Below are 19,478 nucleotides of genomic sequence, written 5' to 3' on the forward strand. Positions count from 1 at the left end.
TACCCCCTGCAGTGGAATCATGGAGTCCTAACCATTGGACAACCAGGAAATTCCTGCCCATGATTTCTAGTTGAAGTAATTAATCATCATGGAAAGAAGTGGTGCTCTCACCTTGAAGGAAGTGACCTGTAGGGTGTGAGGGTTAGTTTGGGCAGACTTGTGCTACAGTTGTGCTACAGTTATAGATGGGAAAAGAAAGTATGAGGAGACCAGGAATGCATTCTTATGATTCACAGAAGTTGTCCTTGTCATTGTAATAAGGTTTTCAGTTTTTAAAAGTTACATATTACATTTCTTTACGTGTGAAACTATACTGATTTCTGTACAAATCAAATTAACTCTCCAGCCTCTCCTTGGTTAAAAGTCAAGACAGATGTGCTCGTTTGTTTGGGCTGCCATAATAAAGTCCCACAGACTGGGCAGCTTAAACAACAGAAATTTATTGTCTCACAGTTCTGAAGGCTGGAAGTCCTAGATCAAGGTATCAGCAGAGTTGGTTTCTCCTGAGACCTGATTCTCCTTGGCTTCTAGACAGCCATCTTCTCCCTGTTTCCTCACGTGGTCTTCCCTCTGTGTGTCTGTGTCCTAATCTCCTCTTATTATAAGAGCATCAGGCATATTGGATTAGGGCTCACCCCAATTACCTCATTGTAACTTCATTATCTCTTGAAAAGCCCTATGTCCAAATCTAGTCCCATTCTGAGGTACGGGGGGTTGGGACTTCAACATATGAATTTGGCAGGGATGCCAATTCAGCCCATAACCACAGGCTTGAGAAACAACCATTTGCCCAAATAAACAATGCATGTGCAAGCAGCCTGGGTTATGCAGGTTGATGGTGGCCATGACAGGACCCGCAGGAGGAGGAGGCGCTTCGGGAACTGTAGCAGCCTACTCACTTCCTGGTGAAGTTCTGAGATGATCCAGCTACCATGGATGGGCTTTGGGTCAAAAGGGTCAGCGCTTCCGTTTCCTTGATCAATAATGCATGGACAACGTAGGCATGATGAGACTTAGCTCTTAAGAACACCTTAAACATTCAGGTGATTTATCATTGGGAAGCACTTCCAGTAAAAGCCATATAGTTCCTAATCTTGAAGCTTTTCCCCAAAATACAGATTTTGTTTAGAGGCTGAAAGCTGTCCAAAGTAATCTTTAAGGCGTCGATGTGCTCATTTATCATGGTGAAAGATAGGGTAGGGCTGTGTATTATACCCCAGAAGGTGGTAGGTGTGAGAGCAGAATTAAAACCTGCCTTCCTCAAATCCATGCCCACCTAGCCTGAGCTTCTGGCAGCAGAGTGGTGAGGCTGCCTTCCGTGGGGAATTCTCCTCACACACCCCCACCCAGATGTCACTGCTGGCTGAGCTGGCTCCCGTCTCAGGCTGTTGTTCCAGAGAGCCACACCTGCCCCTGCTGTTTGCCGAAAGCCTCATGTCCCAGGTGTGAAAGCTGAGGAACACTGGCTTCTAATGTTAGCTTTGACACTGATTTCACATTATGAGCTGCGGTTAACCTCCCAGATTTTCTCCAAACTGAGAGATGATAGTGCAGCTTATTCTGTGAAAGGAGTACCTTTTGAAACACAGTTCATTTTGACGTGGCTGCACCGTGGGCCGGGTATGTGGCTCACTTCTTGCAGAAGCCTGGGTGTGTGCTGGTCAGGGGAGAGAAATCACATGACAATGTAGCAGAGGCCCTTGGTAGCCCAAATAAGGGAGAGTGAGATGATCCCAGTACTACACTGTGTACACATTTTGAGTGATGGTGGTTGGGCACTGTGGGAAGTGCTCTTCCAGGAGCATCTGCTAGAGATAATAGTCTTTCTTAAAGAGCTTTGCAATTTATAAACTTATAAATGTATAAATTTGTATGACACTGGAGTCCGACAATAATCTTAATTGCTAACAGCTCTTACTGACCCCTTTTACTCCATGGAGCTGTAACCTTCATTTCCCTTGTATTGTGGATGATACAGCTGAGGTCCCTGGACCTGCAGGGAGTCACATAGCTAGTTGGTGGCAGAGCCAACTGGAACCCAGGCATTCCCTGTTAATGCCCCCACTGACATGTCTGAAAGCAAAGTGACAGAAATCTTTATTTTGCAAGTGCTTTTTTTTTTTAAAAAAAACTTAAATTATTTATTTATTTATTCATTGGCTATGTTGGGTCTTTGTTGCCGCGCGCGGTCTTTCTCTAGTTGCAGCGAGCGGGGGCTACTCTTCGTTGTGATTTGTGGTGGCTTCTCTTATTGCGGAGCACAGGCTCTAGGTGCGCGGGCTCGGTAGTCGCGGTGTGTGGGCCCTAGGCGCGCGGGCTTCGTTAGTTGTGGCTCATGGGCTCTAGAGTGCAGGCTCAGTAGTTGTGGTGCACGGGCTTAGTTGCCCCGCAGCATGTGGGATCTTCCTGGACCAGGGATCGAACCCGTGTCCCCTGCATTGGCAGGCGGATTCTTAACCACCGCGCCACGAGGGAAGTCCCGCAGGTGCTTTTTATGTGCATCATCTGGTAATCCTCTTTCTACAGGTGAAAAAAAGAGACCCAGGATTTTATGAGCTATCCATTTCTGATCTCTTTCAGTCCTGCAAGACACTTCCCTTCTTCAGGAAGCGAGTTTGAGGGACGCACAGCAGGTGACTGCCCTCCAGCTGCCCCCGGTGAGTGATTTCTTCAAGGGTCTTTGAGAACCCCATATTTGCCTCTCTGTAAGCTGCATGGCAGCTTTTCCAGGACCCCAGCCAGCTTGTTGTCTGCCCCACAGGTTGTTCAGCCCTAGCAGAGAAAAACTAATACAGGAAGGGCGTGAGTTTGTAAGATGCTCTTTTGCATCTCTCCTGCCTGTGTAGTCCCGGCTGTTCACCATGCTGGCTGTTTGTCACCTTCGGGAGCCTTTGTGCAGACAATGATGGTGGAAAACAAATGCCCTGGAGTCCTCATCTGTTGTCCTCTTGGCATCTTAGAGTTCCTTTCCTGTGAAAAAAGAGAGACCTTTTCACTCTTTTACTTCATAGGGTATTTTTTTAATTTAATAATAATCATGGTAATAACTATTTCAGAAATATTAGGAGATGGAGGAAAAAAGCACAGATTATTTCAGCACCGTCACACAACGGTGCAGTGAGTTGTTAGGGAATCTCCTCTGCATTTTCCCCTTCCATGTTCCCTCACGAGGCTTACTTTCTCAGGTGTCCTCATAGGATAGGGGCTGGTGTTGGTCTGCCAGGTGCTGTCACCCGCCTCTTTTCAGCCCAGTTTCTGCCTTTGGCCTTGGTTTCCCACCATACCCCTTCATTTTTATTTCTAACGCTTTTCCTTGGCTGGCATAAAATTTAGTTACTGTACCACAGAGTCACCTCCTCCCACAAGAATGGGCTGTGTGAAGGTATGGACTTTGTTTTGTTTCTGGTTCCCTGGCAGCTGGAAGACTGAAGAACAGTAGATGCACAGGAAACACATCTCAAGTTTGCTGTCCGCGCAATGCATTCGATACGACTTTAAACTTGGGGAGTGGAGAGGGCTCAGGATAGGAAGGAATTAACCAGGGTACATGGGATGGGGTGTCGCTATTCCCTCAGCGCTGTACTCAGGCGCCCTAGTGCTCAGCACACGTGTTTCAGCATCTACTACGTACTGTGATAGTTGTTGAACACAAATGACCCAAAGGAGATGAAACTCATATTTCTTATTAAAACTTGATACCTTTGACCGGTATGACACACACGGAGATACTGTGAATTTAATATCTCATGAGCTTTGGTATTCATCTTGTGAAAGGAAAATATAGATTTTGATAAATCAATGCTGTTTTATCACTCTATTGAGGATAGTTTCTGCCTAGTGCACTAGAAATCACCATTGTGAAGGTCTTTTTTTTTTTTTTTTTTAGTTTTTTAAAAAAATTCATTTGTGGTAGAATGTGCATAACATAAAATTTAGTATCTTAACCATTTCTAATGTACAGTAGTGTTTTTAAGTGTTCAGTAATGTTAAACATATTCACATTGTTGTGTAGCCCATCTCCAGTATTTTTTCATTTTCCCAAGTTGAAATTCCTCACAAATTAAGTAATTAATTCCCTCCATTCCCTCATATCCCCAGCCTCTTGAAACCACCATTCTACTTTTTCTATGATTTGACTACGCTAGATAGCTCATATAAGTGGAAGCCCACGGTATTTGTCTTTTTCTGACTGTCTTATTTCATCTAGCGTAATGTCCTCAAGGTTCATCTATGATGTAACGTGTCAGAATCTCCTTCCTTTTTAAGGCCGAATAATATTCCATGGTATGTATGTAATGCATTTTGTTTATCTGTTCATTCATTGATGGACACACCTTTTGGCTGTTATAAATAGTGCTGCTATGATCATGGGTGCACATAAAGTTTATATATTTTTTATTTTTTTACACAATTGTAGATTCATATGTAGTTGTAAGAAATAAGAGATCCCTTGTACTTTTATTTTTTATTTTTTTTAAAGGGTGTTGGATTTTTTTTTTAATTAATTAATTAATTTATTTATTTATGGCTGAGTTGGGTCTTCGTTTCTGCGCGAGGGCTTTCTCTAATTGCGGCAAGTGGGGGCCACTCTTCATCGCGGTGCGCGGGCCTCTCACTGTCACGGCCTCTCTTGTTGCGGAGCACAGGCTCCAGACGCGCAGGCTCAGTAGTTGTGGCTCACGGGCCCAGCTGCTCCGTGGCATGTGGGATCTTCCCAGACCAGGGCTCGAACCCGCGTCCCCTGCATTGGCAGGCAGATTCTCAACCACTGCGCCACCAGGGAAGCCCATCCCTTGTACTTTTACACTAAATGGTAACATCTTGTAAAAATGTAATACAGTATCACAACTAGCATATTGACATTGATACAAATAGGATAAAGATCATTTGCTTCACTGGAGGATCCTTCGTGTTGCCTTTTATAGCCAAACCCACTTCTCTTTTACCCCATGCTCTCATCCTTCTCTGACAACCGCTAATCTGTTTTACATCTCTGTAATGTTGTCATCTCAAAAAAATTATATAAATGGATTTATACAATATGTAACATTTGGGAATTGACTGTCAGCATAATTCTGTGGCGCTTCAGCCAGGGTTTTACATGTATCAGTAGTCCATTCCTTTTTTAGTGCTGAGTAGAATTCCTTGGTATGGATATAGCACAGTTTGTTTAACCCATTACCTGTTGAAGGACATCTAGGTTGTTTCCAGTTTGGGGCCATTTTGCATAAAGCTGCTGTAAACATTTGTGTACAGGTTTTGTGTGAACATCAGTCTTCATTTCTTTGGGGTAAATGTGCAGGCATTCAGTTGTTGGGTTGAATGGCAAGTGCATATTTAGTTTTTCAGGGAACTACTACATCCTTTTCCAGAGTGACTGTACCATTTTGCATTCCTTTGAACAATGTATGACTGATCTACATTTTTCACATTCTCCCACCATTTGTTGTCACTTTTTTAATTTTAGCCATTCTGATAAGTGATATCTCATTATGGTTTAAATTTGCATTTCCCTAGTGACTAAGAACGTTGTACATCTTTTCATGTGCTTATCTGCCATCTGAATATCCTCTTATGTGAAATGTTTCTTCATGACTTTTGCCTGTGTTCTAATTGGACCATTTACTTTTTCACTGTTGTTTCAAGAGCTCAGTATATATTCTAGATACTTGTCCTTTGTTGGGTATGTGTTTTGCACATATATCCTCTCACTCTGGAACTTGTCTTTCCATCCCTTTAACAGAGTTTTAAGCAGAGCAAAAGTGTTAAATTTGGATTAAGTCCGGATTGTGAGTTTTTCCTTTTAAGGATCATGCTTTTGGTGTAAAGTCTAAGAACTCTTTGCTTAGTCTTAGATCCCAAAGATTTTCTCCTGTTTTCTCCTAAAAGTTATATAGTTACGCATTTTACATTTAAGTCCATGATATATTTAATCCATGATCTGTGACCCATTTACATTTAAGTCCATGATCTCTAAGTTTTGTATAAGGTGTGAGACTTAGGTCAAGGTTCATATTTTTTGCCGGTGGACGTCCAGTTGCTCCAGCACCATTTGTTGAAAACGTTGTCTTTCCCCCACTGAATTGCTTTTGCTCCGTTACCAAAAATCTGTTGAGCATATTTGTGTGGGTCTTTTCCCAGGTTCTCTGTTCTGTTCCGTTGATCTATTTGTCTCTCTCTCTACTAATAGTACATAATTTTGATTACTGTACCTATATACTAAGTCTTGAAATTAGGTAGATTGATTCCTCCTTTTTTATTTTTTTTTCTCAAAATTATTTTAGCTATTTTAGTCCCTTTGCCTTTCTCTGTGAATTTTAGAATAATCTTGTCCATATCTATAAGAGGTCTTACTGAGATTTTGATAGGAATTTTGTTAAACCTATATATCAATTTGGGGAGCATTGACATTTTTATCATCTGAATCTTTCAATCTGTGAATGCAGAATGCTTCTCCATTTACTTATATTTTTGGTTTCTTTCATCACTGTTATGTAGTTCTTAGCATATAAATTTTGTGTGTGTTTTGTTAGATTTATATGTAGATACTTCATTTTTTGAGCAATTATAAATTATATTTTTAATTTTGATAACACATCCATTTATAATATAAGAAACACAATTGATTTTTGTATGTTTATTTTGTGTTCTGTGACCTTGATGGATTCATACATCAGTTTAAGGAGGATTTTGGGTTTTTATTTTATTTTAAACAGTTCCTGGATTTTCTGTGTAGACAATCATGTCATCTGCAAATAAAGGCAGTTTTCTTTCTTTCTTTCCAGTTGTTATGCTTTTATTTCCTTTCCTTGCCTCATCCCACTGGCTAGAACTCCCAGCACAATGTTAAATAGCAGCAGCGGGGACAGACATTCATCCTTGCCTTGTTCCCAATATTAGGGCGAATGCATTCAGTCTGTCACAATTAAGTATAATGTTAGCTGTAAATTTTAAATAAATTATCAAGTTGAGTAAGTTTCTTAATTCCTGTTTTTCTGGAGTTTTTATTATGTGTGGTTGTTGAATTTGTCAAAACCTTTTCTACTTCAGTTGATATGATCTTGTGAATTTTCTTTAGGCTGTTAATATTATGGATTATATTGATTGACTTTTGAATATTGAACCAGCCTTGCTTCCCTGGAATAAACGCCTTCTTGTCATGGTATAAAATTCTATTTATATATTGCTGAATTTTATTAGCTATTATTTTGTTAAGGATTTTTATATCTATGTTGATGAGAGATACCTGTCACTGGTTTTTGTTTGTTTGTTTTCTTTACTGTCTTTGCCTAGTTTTGTTCAGGGTAATACTAGCTTCAGAAGATGAATTGGGAAGTGCCCCCTCTTCTTGTTTTCAAAAAGAGATTGTATAGAATTAGTGTTCATTCTTTGAACATTTGGTTGGATACTCTAGTGAAACTATAAGACCCTGAAGGTTTGGGGATGGGGTGGGTTGTGTGTGATATTTTAATTATATATTAAACTTCCTTAGTGGTTATAGGGCTATTCATACTGTTTCATAGTGGATGAGTTGTGGTAGTATGTATTTTTCAAAGAACTGTTTCATTTCATCTAAGTTGTTAAATTTTTGTGTGTGGAGTGATTTGTAGTTTTCCTTTATCATCCTTTCTGTTATCAGCAGGGTCTGTGATATCCCTGTTTCATTTCTGATATTAAAAATTTGTGCCTTTATTTTTCTTTGTCAATCATTTCAGAGGTTTTAAATTTTATTGATATTTTCAAAGAACTAGCTCTTTATTTCATTGATTTTTCTCTATTATTTTTCTGTTTTCAATTTTATTGATTTCTGCTCTCATATTATTTTCTTCATTTAGCATGTTTGGGTTTGTTTTACTATTCCCTTTCTGGGTTCTTGAGGTGGGAGCTTAGATAATTGATTTGAGGCTCAAATGTAAGCATTTCTGATGTAAGCATTTTAGTGCTATAAATTTCCCTGCTTTAGCTACCTACTGCTTTAACAGGGTCCCACAGATTATAATACAATGTATTTTTGTTTTCAGTCACTTCAATGTATTCTTAAATTTCCCTTGAGACTTCTTCTTCATCACACTTTAGAAGTGTGGTGTTAAATTTCCAAGGGTTTGGAGATTTTCCTGTTACCTTTCTATTATTGATTTCTATCTAGTTCGATTCCATTGTTTTCAGAGAACACACTGTATTATTTCAACTCCTTCAAATTTGTTGGGAGTTTCTGCTCTCCTTCCAGGATTTCGATGACCCAGTGTATGGTCTGTCTTGGTATATATTCTGTGGCCATTTGAATAATAAAACATTTTGCTGTTGTCTAGTGAAGTGTTCTATAAATGTTGATTGGCTCCTATTTGTTGATGGTGCTATTGAGTTTTTCTGTATCCTTGCTTATTTTCTAATTGATTGTTGTATTAGTTTTTGAGAGAGGGATGTCGAAGTCTCCAACTATATAGTAGCTGATTTGTCAACTATAGTAGCTGATTTGTCTATTTCTCTTTTCCATTCTGTCAGTTTTTGCTTCACATATTTTGCAGCTCTTTTGTTTGAGACATACACACTTAGGATCGCTATGCCTTCTTGTTGGATTGACCCTTTTATTATTATATATAATGTCCCCCTCTCTCTGATAATTTTCTTTATTCTGACGTACCTTATCTGGTATAAATGTAGCTACTCTTTCTTTTGATTAATAATTGCATAGAGGGCTTCCCTGGTGGCGCAGTGGTTGAGAGTCCGCCTGCCAATGCAGGGGACACGGGTTCGAGCCCTGGTCTGGGAAGATCCCACATGCCACGGAGCGACTGGGCCCGTGAGCCACAACTACTGAGCCTGCGCGTCTGGAGCCTGTGCTCCACAACAAGAGAGGCCACGATAGTGAGAGGCCCGCGCACCGTGATGAAGAGTGGCCCCCACTTGCCACAACTAGAGAGGGCCCTCACACAGAAGCGAAGACCTAACACAGCCAAAAATAAATTAATTAATTAATTAATTTTAAAAAAATATGTACTTTAAAAAAATAATAATAATTGCATATTAAATATTTTCCACCCTTTCACTTCCAACCTGTCTGTATCATTAGGTTTGAAGTGAGCTTCTTTCAGGTAGCATATAGTTGGGTCATGTTTTTTAATCCATTCTGCCAATCACTGTGTTTTTAACTGATGTACATAGACCATTTGTATTTAATGTAATTATTGGCATGTTAGGGCTTAAGTCTGTTCTGGTTTTTTTTCTGTTTGTTCTGTTTTTTGTTCATTTTCTTTTTCTTGACTTCCTGTGGGTTACTTGAACATTTCAAAGAATTCCATTTCTGTTTGCCTAGTGTATTGTCAAGTGTATATCTTTATATTGTTAAAAAAAAATATTCAATACCACTTGTTACAGATGGTAAGGCAGACTTTATTCAGGACCACCTCGACAGGTATAGGGACCACTGTAGCGGAATTTTACAGTGGAGGAGAGAGGTGGGGCTTAATTCCAAATACAGCATGGGCAAATGGGAACTTATAGCTTATAGCCAAGGAGCAGGGTGGGGTCAGTGGATGGAAAATTGCTAAGAGAAAGCATCAGGGATAGAAGGGATTCTGGCTAGACCAACCTAACAGGATTCTTGCTGCAGACAGGCCAGGGTGACCAGACATCACCTAGGATGAGGAAGCCAATCAGATGTGGAAGACAGGACGTTCTGGTTAAACTGACTTATGCTGAAATTGAGTTTTACAAGGAAGTGCACAGATGGGCCCAGGGGAAGGTTCAGGAGCCTGACTAAAGTTTGGTCAAGGAAAGAATCTTTGTCAGTATAGCTTTTTAGTGATTGTGTTGCAGGAAAAATGGGGCATGAGAGGATGGTCATGTCCCAGGTCTTGGGGGAGTTCCTGGGACAGCCACTAAGTGAGAGTCCTTGGCTTCGCACAGGAAAGAATTCAAGAGCGAGCCATAGTAGTGTGAAAGCGGTTTATTTAGAGAGATACACACTCCGCAGACAGTGTAGGCCTTCTCACAAGGCAAGAGGCAGCACTGAAATATGGGGTGGTTAGTTTTTATGGGGTGGGTAATTTCACAGGCTAACGAGTGGGAGGATTATTCCAGTTATTTTGGGGAAGGGAAAGAGATTTCCAGGAATTGTGCCACCGCCCATATTTTGGCCTTTTATGATTGGCCTCAGAACTGTTGTGGTGCCTGTGGGTGTGTCATTTAGCATATGCTGATGTATTACAAGGAGCATATAATGAGGCTCAAGGTCCACTGGAAATCGAGTCTTCCACCATCTTGGGCCTAGTAGGTTCTAACCAGTTTTTGTGGTATCCTGTTCTCCTTAATGGTTGTGTAATTTTTTTAATGGTTGTGCCCTGCCCCCTTCCTTCCTGTCTCAGTTGCTCTAGGTATTAAATATACATAACTTATCACAACACTTTACATCCCTTCCCCCTCCTCCTTTTATAATACAATTGATTTAAATAGTTTCTCTGCATACATTTAGAACCACGTCAGACATTTACAACCATGTCAGACAATGTTATAACTGGTGCTTCAACTATCAAATATTTATTTAGAAAACTTAAAAGGGAGAAGGACAGCCTATCGCCTTTGCTCATATTTTGACTTAACTTTTTCCTTTCTTCCTTTCTTATGTCCCATAGTTCCTTCTTTTATTGTTTCCTTTCTGTTTAGAGAATTTTCTTTAGCCATTCTTCTAGGATAAGTCTGCTGGTGGCAAATGTACCTTTTTTTTTTTTTTTGGCTGCATTGGGTCTTCATTGCTGTGCACGGGTTTACTCTAGTTGCCTCGAGCGGGGGCTACTCTTCGTTGTGGTGCGTGGGCTTCTCATTGCGGTGGCTTCTCTTGTTGCGGAGCACGGGCTCTAGGCATTCGGGCTTCAGTAGTTGTGGCACGCGGGCCCCAGAGCGCAGGCTCAGTAGCTGTGGCGCACGGGCTTAGTTGCTCCGCGGCATGTGGGATCTTCCCGGACCAGGGATCAAACCCGTGTCCCCTGCATTGGCAGGTGGATTCCTAACCACTGTGCCATCAGGGAAGTCCACAAATGTACCTTTTTTTGATTCATTTGAAAATGTCTTGGGCTTCTGAGGGGGGTTGGGAGTTCCAGCTCCCCATGTGGTCTCCACTGATACAGTGTGTGTTGGGGTGGTGTGGGGGAAGGACTGTTATTAGTCAGCAGGGATGGAAGTCCCAGCTCTCTGCTTGGCCTTGGCCTTCTCTGAGACCACCAGTGGAGGTGTTGGGGCACTTCATTGCAGCCTGGTGAGGGTGGAAGTCTAGGCTCCCACTCATTCTCTGCTAGCATGAGCGAGGTTGGGGGCCATGTTTTTCTGTGGTGCTTGGCTGGACTAGAGCGGTTATTGTCTGTCTAGCTACTTTCCTGGTCCTGTGGCTGAGAGAACAGGCTTTTGTTAGGGTTGTATTTTTATCTGTGTCTGTTGGTATTTTGGGGTCACTTGCTCCTTCAGCTTCAAGTTTTGCTATATGAGGCAGAAAGAAAAACCAGGGTACTCACCACTCTCTGTTGTTCCTCACTGTGTTGTCTGAGGTCCCTAGCTGGTGTGCCTTCCTCTCTCCACCTTTCAGAGAGAGTTTGCTGTGTTTTTTTAATATATAATTTCCTGGGGTTTTAGTCATACTTAGTGGGGGGAATTAAAGGAACGTATGTCTGCTCCATCTTCGAGAAGGCAGCAGAAGTCTCCTCTGAAAATTTAATTTTAAATGGACATATTTATTTCCCCCACCCATTCTTGTTATAAAAATTGGCAAGATTTAGAAAGTGAAAGGATAGTACATGTTTCCAGTTATCTGAGAAGATCTCTGAGTGTTGTGATGAACTTCCTTCTTTTCTCTGCTGTTTTATTTGTGCCTTTCTGGGATCATGCTGTATTGAGTCCTGTTTTTATGCTTTGTCTCCCGTGTGTATGTAAGCATTTCTCCATATGATATAAAAGCTCCCTGGGTATCCTGCTAAGTGGCTGTGTCAGATTGTCAGTGATTGGAGTATCATTGATCCATTTACCGGGCCCTGGGACTTGGGTTTGCTTACATGATGCCATGAGCATCTGTGCCCACCGTCTTTTGTTCCTATTGCAGTTTGGGGTAGATTCACAGACACCTATCCAAGGCTTACAGGGGAAAAACATCCATATCTATTTTGAAAAATACGTAACTGCCAGTTTTTTCTTCAGAATCTTCAGAACCAGACACCTCTGCAGTGCTGTCTTAGAGCACTGACTTCTTTCATATTTCACCAATAGTGACAGTTACCATCTTTTTCTCATTAAGAGACTTGTCAGGGAGGAAAAAAAACTTTTTCTTCTACTCTCTAAGGTTCAGTGGCTGGGGAACTGCAAATTGAACTGATAAAAGACAGATTAACAGGTGAAAAATATTTATAGTATATGGCTATGGGATGCCTCACAGAAATGAAAAGAAAACTAGAAGGCAGTCAGACCCAGAGAATTATACCATTTTAACTACAGGCAATACGTTTATGGAGAAACGACAAGACAAAGAGGATTTTGAGCTTCAAGGGCTGGTGAATTGTGGGAAGGTAGTTATATGTGGAAACTAATGGAAGATAAAGGTTATTTAGTTAAATTTGTTATGCTGTCTCTGGGCTGATGAAGAGTCTAGGGTTCTGTCTGGTTATTAAGAGTCACATTGCCCTCCCCGGTAGGAGGGGAAGAGTCCTTCACAAAGGAAAATTTACGCCCTGCCTTTAGGCAAGTAGGGGGAGGGTGTTTCTTCTGCAGTCTTTCTGTTTCTCCATTGCCTACAGCTCAAAACAGTCCTTGGGCCAAAGTGGCATATTTTGGGGTGGTGTATTCTTACCCGCTTCAAGACCAACATCAAGTTCTTTGCTGCACGCCCTTGTGAGGAGAGCCTGTGGCTTTCTGAGGCTTGTCTTCCACTCTGTGGAACTTGTCTTGGACAGGCTTCCCCCATACTGGCCTCTGGCTAGCAGTAAAGCCACTTAAGGGCTGATAACTGTAGGCTCTCAGGCTCCACCCCAGACCTGCAGGGGCATAATGTGCATTTTTACCAGGATGCTTGAGTGATTGATATGTTCATCCAAATTTGAAAAGCCCAGTTCCAAACGGATTCATCTTTAGAAATTTTTAACATATTATATTTATTTTTATTTTTAACTTTTGCTTTGGCATTAATATCAAGCTTGGGGAAGACTGCCAGAATAGAAAAGACTTGCAAATACTCTTCACTTTAATTCCCCCATTCTCTGTCACTATCTCTCTCCCTCTCCCTCCTCCCTCTCTCTCTCTTACTCTGCCTCGGTCTCAGCCCCAACGCCCCCCCCCATTTTTTTTTTCCTGAATCTTTAGGGAGTTATATGCAGACATTCTTCCCCTTTTATCTCTTTGTTCATGCCGAGGGGGCATATTTCCTAAAAGCAAGGGCAGTTGCTTACATAACCATAATACAGTTACTACATTCTGGAAATTCAACATTAAAATAATAATCATAGAGCATCATGCTTCCCAATTATTAGTTGTCCTATGTCCAACATTTTCTCCTTGGAATTTCAATGTTTGTCACAGCATCAGTAGTTCTGAAGAGTGAAGACTAGTTGTAGTGGCAGACTCTGCTCAGATAGGTTCTAACTCACGATGAGATTCAGGTTAAACGTTTTGGTGGGAGTGCCAGGCTGGGTTGTCTTTCCCCATGTGGCGTGTCGAGGGCACTGAAATGGTGTTCCCCATATGGGTCATGTCAGCTCTGATCTCTGGGGTAAGGGTCTCAGGTGGGGTTTTTTTTGTTTTCTTAAAAAAATAAATTTATTTATTTATTTTTGGCTGCATTGGGTCTTCATTGCTGCACGAGAGCATTCTCTAGTTGCAGCGAGCGGGGGCTACTCTTCGTTGCGGTACGCGGGCTTCTCATTGCAGTGGCTTCTCTTGTTGAGGAGCATGGGCTCTAGGCACACGGGCTTCAGTAGTTGTGGCACATGGGCTCAGTAGTTGTGGCTCACGGGCTGAGTAGTTGTGGCGCATGGGCTTAGTTGCTCCGTGGCATGTGGGCTCGAATCCGCGTCCCCTGCATTGGTAGGCGGATTCTTAACCACTGCGCTACTAGGGAAGTCCCTCTCAGGTGGTATTTTAATATGACATATATACATATATAAGTTATGTATAATTGTTCCATATTTGTTTATTTTTTATATTAACATTGTTTTTTTAATCTTCACCATAATGATGACCAAAAATGGTGTCTATATTTTTACTTTTTTTAATCTGTTTTTTGAGCTATAATTTGCATATACCTATTTTAAGTGCAAAGTTTAGAGAGTTTTTGACAAGTGTCTACACATGTAACCATTATCCAGTCAAGACACAAAACATCTCCATCACCCCAGAAGTTCCCTTGTGCCCTTTTGCAATAAAGCTGTGCTCTCCTGCCCAGGTCAGCACTGATCTCCTTTTTGTCACAATAGATTTGTTCTTGTTTTAAAATTTTACATAAGTGGGATCGTATAGTATGTGGTCCTTGGTGTCAGGCTGCTCTTACTCAGCCCAGTATCAGTAGTTTGTCCCTTTTTATTGCTGAGTAATATTCCATTGTATAACTACGTCACAGTTGGTTTATGCAGGGCAGTTGCCTGGTGGTCCAGTGGTTAGGGCTCCATGCTCTCACTGCCGAGGGCTGGCTTCAATCCCTGGTCAGGGAATTAAAATCCCGTAAGTCACGCAGTGCGGCCAAAACACACACACACACACACACACACACACACAGTTGGTTTATCCATTGACCTGTTGGTGAATATTTGGGTCACTTCCACTTTTGGCTGTTATGAATGAAGCTTGTATGAGCATTCATATACAAGTCTTTTTGTGGATGTATGTTTTCCTTTCTCTTGGGCAATTACCTAGGAGTGAAATTGTCATGGGGAAGTGTATATAATTAATTATAGGAGAATTGGCTGTTTTCTATAATGATTTAACCACTTAGACTCCTACCTGCAATGAATGAAAGTTTCAGTTTTTACACATCTTCACCATATCCTGGCATTGTTATTTTAAAAAACATATTTTGGCTATTGAGGTGGATATCTCAATATGGTTTTGATTTGCATTTCTCTGTTGACTAATGAAGTTGGGTGTCTTCATGTGCTTGTGGATCATTTCGACATCTTTTGTGAGGTGTCCAACATTGTCCCTGCTTTTTGGGTTGCTTATCTTATTGTGTTTTAAGAACTTTTTAAAACATATATATTCTGGATAAAGTCCTTTGTCAGATATATGTATTAGGAATATTTTCTAGCAGTCTACAGCTTGCCTTTTCATTGTTTTAATGATGTCTTTTGAAGATTGGATATCTTCAATTTTAATGAGATTGAATTTATCAATTTTTTCTTTTATCATTTAATGCTTTTTGTGTCCTGTCTAACAAATCTTTGTCTACCCCAAGGCCACAAAGATTTTCCTACTGTGTGTTTTATAGTTCTAGGTTTTACATTTAGGTCTTTGGTTCTTTTTTGTTTTTTCGGTTGTGCAGCGTAGCATGTGGGATCTCTGTTCTGCAACCAGGGATCAAACCCGAGCCCCTGCAGTGGAAGCACGGGGTCTTAACCACTGGACCGCCAGGAAAGTCCCTTTGGTTCTTTTTTTTTTTTTTTTTTTTGGCTGCGTTGGGTCTTCGTTGCTGTGCATGGGCTTTCTCTAGTTACAGCGAGTTGTGGCTTCTCCTGTTGCGGAGCACGGGCTCTAGGTGCGCGGGCTTAGTTGCTCCGCGGCACGTGGGATCTTCCCTGACCAGGGATCGAACCCGTGTCCCCTGCATTGGCAGGTGGATTCTCAACCACTGCACCACCAGGGAAGTCCCCAAAGTGAAGATTGATAATAGTATTTTATATACATTTTTTTCATGTATTAGTAAAGGTGAACTTTTTTTCATATGTTTTAAAATATTTACTTTCTTGGTTCCCTCACCTTTTTTTATTGGGATGGAAAGCTTTTCCAATTGTGTTGTAAGGGCTCCATATATTTTAAGTGCTCTGTGCCTTTCATAAATGGTGTGCCTTTATTCCCAGTTTGTCATTTGTCTTTTAACTTCATTCACGCTTTTTCATTACTATGGATATTTATAATTTTTATGTGGAGTATCTGCCAATTACTTCTTCATATGGCCTCTCTATTTTTAGTGCCTGAAAGCCTTTGTGGGGGTGGGGAGGCTTCAAATTTTTTATTTTTATGTTCTTTATGATCAAGGATCAGAATCTAGTTTTATTTCTAAGTAATTAGCCAACTATATCAGGCATGTCAGATGAAAGTCATCTTTCTTTTTCCCCATTGATTAGGGTTGTGTTTTTTCCTGTAGATTAAAGTTTTAGGTATACCAAATTTTGTTTCTGGACTTTTTCTTCTCTTCTGTGTTGGCCTGTTTTTGTTCCAAAGCCGCATTTCTGATTTTGAAGCTCTTTTCTAAAATGGTCACCTTACTAATTTGTTAAACATTTTCTTACAGTTCTTTATATGTCATTAATATTACTAATTACTCATATCACCATAAAGTGATTGAAACACTTAGATTTTTTTTAAATTGATATAGTGTTATCTTTTCTTTTATGATAGTGAAGTATATCCACAGTTGATAACAAGCTGGTTTAAAAAAAAATAGGGAGAGCAACTCATTAGAAAATAGAAAAATAGGCAAAGAAAATAAGTGAGCATCTTAAAGAAGACAAAACCCAACTGGCCAATAAATTCATGAAGAGATGTTCATCAAGGTAAAGGGAGTTACACTGCTGTGATTGCTTCATACCCACAGTGTTGCTAGAACCTTAGATATTTGACAGTACCCAGTGTTGTTGGCAAAAGTGTTTGGAAATAGATGTGCCAATGGATTGCCAGTGGGAGTGTACTTTAGGTACTCCACTTGAAGAAAGATGTGGAAATACTTAATGTCGGTCAAGATGCATGTTCCCAATGTTCCCTCTATACATCTACTCTGGAGACACTCTTACACATGGATGGGGTGACAGAGAGAGTTCACTGAGCTGGGAAAGACCTAAACATTATGACAGAAGAATAATTCTATGAAATTGTATACATTAAAGTCAATGAACTAGACCTACGTTTATCAACGTGAATAAATCTTAACTAGAATGGTGCATATAAGGCAAGTTTAACATTTAAATACTTACAAAACAGTGCTGTCATTTCAGGCTATATTCAGATGTAGTGGGAGTTTAAAAGCCATGCATAGCATATTAAACACCAAATCCAGAGTGCAGCTTCCCTCTAGGAAGGTCTAGGGGTGGAGCTGGGATCAGGAGAAGCTCAGAGGAGACCATAATCCCACCACACCCTTCCAAAGAAAACCTGAAGCAAAGACTGTTACCTATTAATAGTTTATACATCTTAGTAGTGGGTACATGGGTATTTTAGTTCAGTTTTTTTTTGTTGTTTTTTTGGCCGTACCACTCAGGTTGCAGGATCTTAGTTCCCCGACCAGGGATTGACTCTGGGCCACCGCAGTGAAAGCGCTGAGGTCCTAACCACTGGACCACCAGGGAATTCCCCAGTTTTTAATCATGTTAAAATATAAATGATACATGCCTAGGTAGGTCTTCAGACACTAGAGAAAAGCATAAAGACGAAAAGAAACCTCACATATGATTCTGCAAAACATTGTGTTCTACGTTCTTTACACACATTTTTGCATACATCTCTAATGATTTCCTTAGGAACATTTCCTAGAAATAGAATTACTGGATCACAGTGTATACTTCTGCTACATTCTCCCAAATATTGTTCAGAAATGTGCAGTTATTTCCAACAGTGTATAAAGGCCTGTTTTCCTACATCCCTAAGTACCCAGGGGAGTATCACACTTTTAATCTTTCCTGATCGAATAGACTTGGGCAAAAAAAAGTATAAATAAGTAATTGTAAACATATGCCTGTGGTAACATAAACATAAGACTGTTGAATTTTATTTATATCCCAGATGACTGACATTTTAAGGCAGTGTATGTTTAGCAAGATTTCTAGGGGCCCATTAGAAAGCTTTAACCCAGCAATTCCCAATCTTGACCTCTTGTCACAGTCACCCGTGAAACTCTTCAAAATATTTTTCCTTGAAAGGGTAATGCTATTTTATAATTCAGAAGGCACTAGGTGATATTACTGAACCAGTATTAAATTTCTCTGTTGTGCAGTTTATTTTATTTTATTTTTTTTCATATATTCATTTATTTATTCATTTAAGAAACATTTATTGAAATCTGTTCTGTGCCAGGTATTGTGTTGGGCATTCAACATACATTATCTCTTAGCCCTCACAATAATACCATCTATTACTATTATTATCAGTTAGCAGTACTATTATTTTTTTTTATTTTTACACACACACACTGTATTTTATTTTTACAAGCGATAAATAAACTGACACCAAGCATTGTAAATGGATGACCACAACAAAAGCAACAATGATTGCAATTACCAAACACGAAACACACTCAGACTATGTCATAATATTAACATTCAGTCCAGTAGTCCTCCACTGTAACAGCTCCTTTCCTTTGCAGTGAAAATTGACTAGTATATTCTTTGCCTTGTAGAGCAGCTTCTTGACCATGGCTCTGTTGACATTGTGGCTGGATAGTTCTTTGTCGAGTTGGGCCAAAGGGTGTGTTGAGCAGCATCCTTGGCCTCCACCCGCTCGATGCCAGTAGTGCCCACCCCTCAGTGCTGACAAAAATGCCTCCAGACATTGCCCGATATCCTCTGGGTGCAGAATCAATCCGCTTGGTTGAGAGCCACTGTGCTAAAAGAATTGTGCTGATGCAGGAGAGTAACATCTTTCTTAGGAGATACACTCTGTCACATGTTGGGGTAACGACCTGTGGTACCTGCAACTCCCCAGGGATCCAGGAGAACAAGTGAACATACCCAATCACCATATATGTGAGAGGGGGAAATGTGACAAAGGGGCCAAACGTTCATTTATTGACTCTAGTTGAACAGTGGTGTATCCTTCATGTTCATTGTATTACTCTAGGTTTAATTTTAAAAATTAAAAAGCGCATATGTGGGGGAGGAAGGGTCCAGAGGTACCAGAGGAGATGCATTGAAAATTCTCCTTACCCAGGTCCCCGCCCATCCCTCTACCCGCCAACCCCCGCACCTGGCACCTGGCCCCCGGGCAACCGTATGGCAGTAACTGGTAATATTCCAGAGATTTAGATGCAAGGACATGTGTTTAAAATATTGTGAATTCTTTTTCTTTTTTTTAAAAAAAAAAAAAACAGATGTTAGTATATTATACAGAAGTACTGTGGGTTGCATTTTTACCCCCAAATTTTATTTTGAAGTCCTTTTCAATTAACTGTATAAAGGGCTTTTTTAAAAAAAAAAAAAAACCCCAAATGGAATTTTATTTTAAATGCTTTGTGATTGAAACACTTTGCAGAAAACATGTGCTTGTTAAGCCAATATATAATGACATGCTTAGCAGAAATAATACAT

The 19,478-nt window shown here is 40.4% G+C and overlaps 1 protein-coding gene across 3 annotated transcripts in view; it reads left to right on the forward strand.

Annotated features, from left to right (window-relative positions):
* Positions 1 to 19,478, forward strand: part of ZNF496 (zinc finger protein 496) — a 39,146-nt gene that overhangs the window by 6,652 nt on the left and 13,016 nt on the right. For all 3 annotated transcript variants that reach the window (XM_059917988.1, XM_059917990.1, XM_059917989.1), the window contains exon 6: positions 2,581 to 2,657. In XM_059917988.1, the coding sequence (XP_059773971.1) occupies positions 2,581 to 2,657 (77 nt within the window). The remainder of the gene's footprint in view (positions 1 to 2,580; positions 2,658 to 19,478) is intronic.

Source organism: Balaenoptera ricei, chromosome 3 (assembly GCF_028023285.1).
Source record: "Balaenoptera ricei isolate mBalRic1 chromosome 3, mBalRic1.hap2, whole genome shotgun sequence".
Taxonomy (NCBI): Eukaryota; Metazoa; Chordata; class Mammalia; order Artiodactyla; family Balaenopteridae; genus Balaenoptera; species Balaenoptera ricei.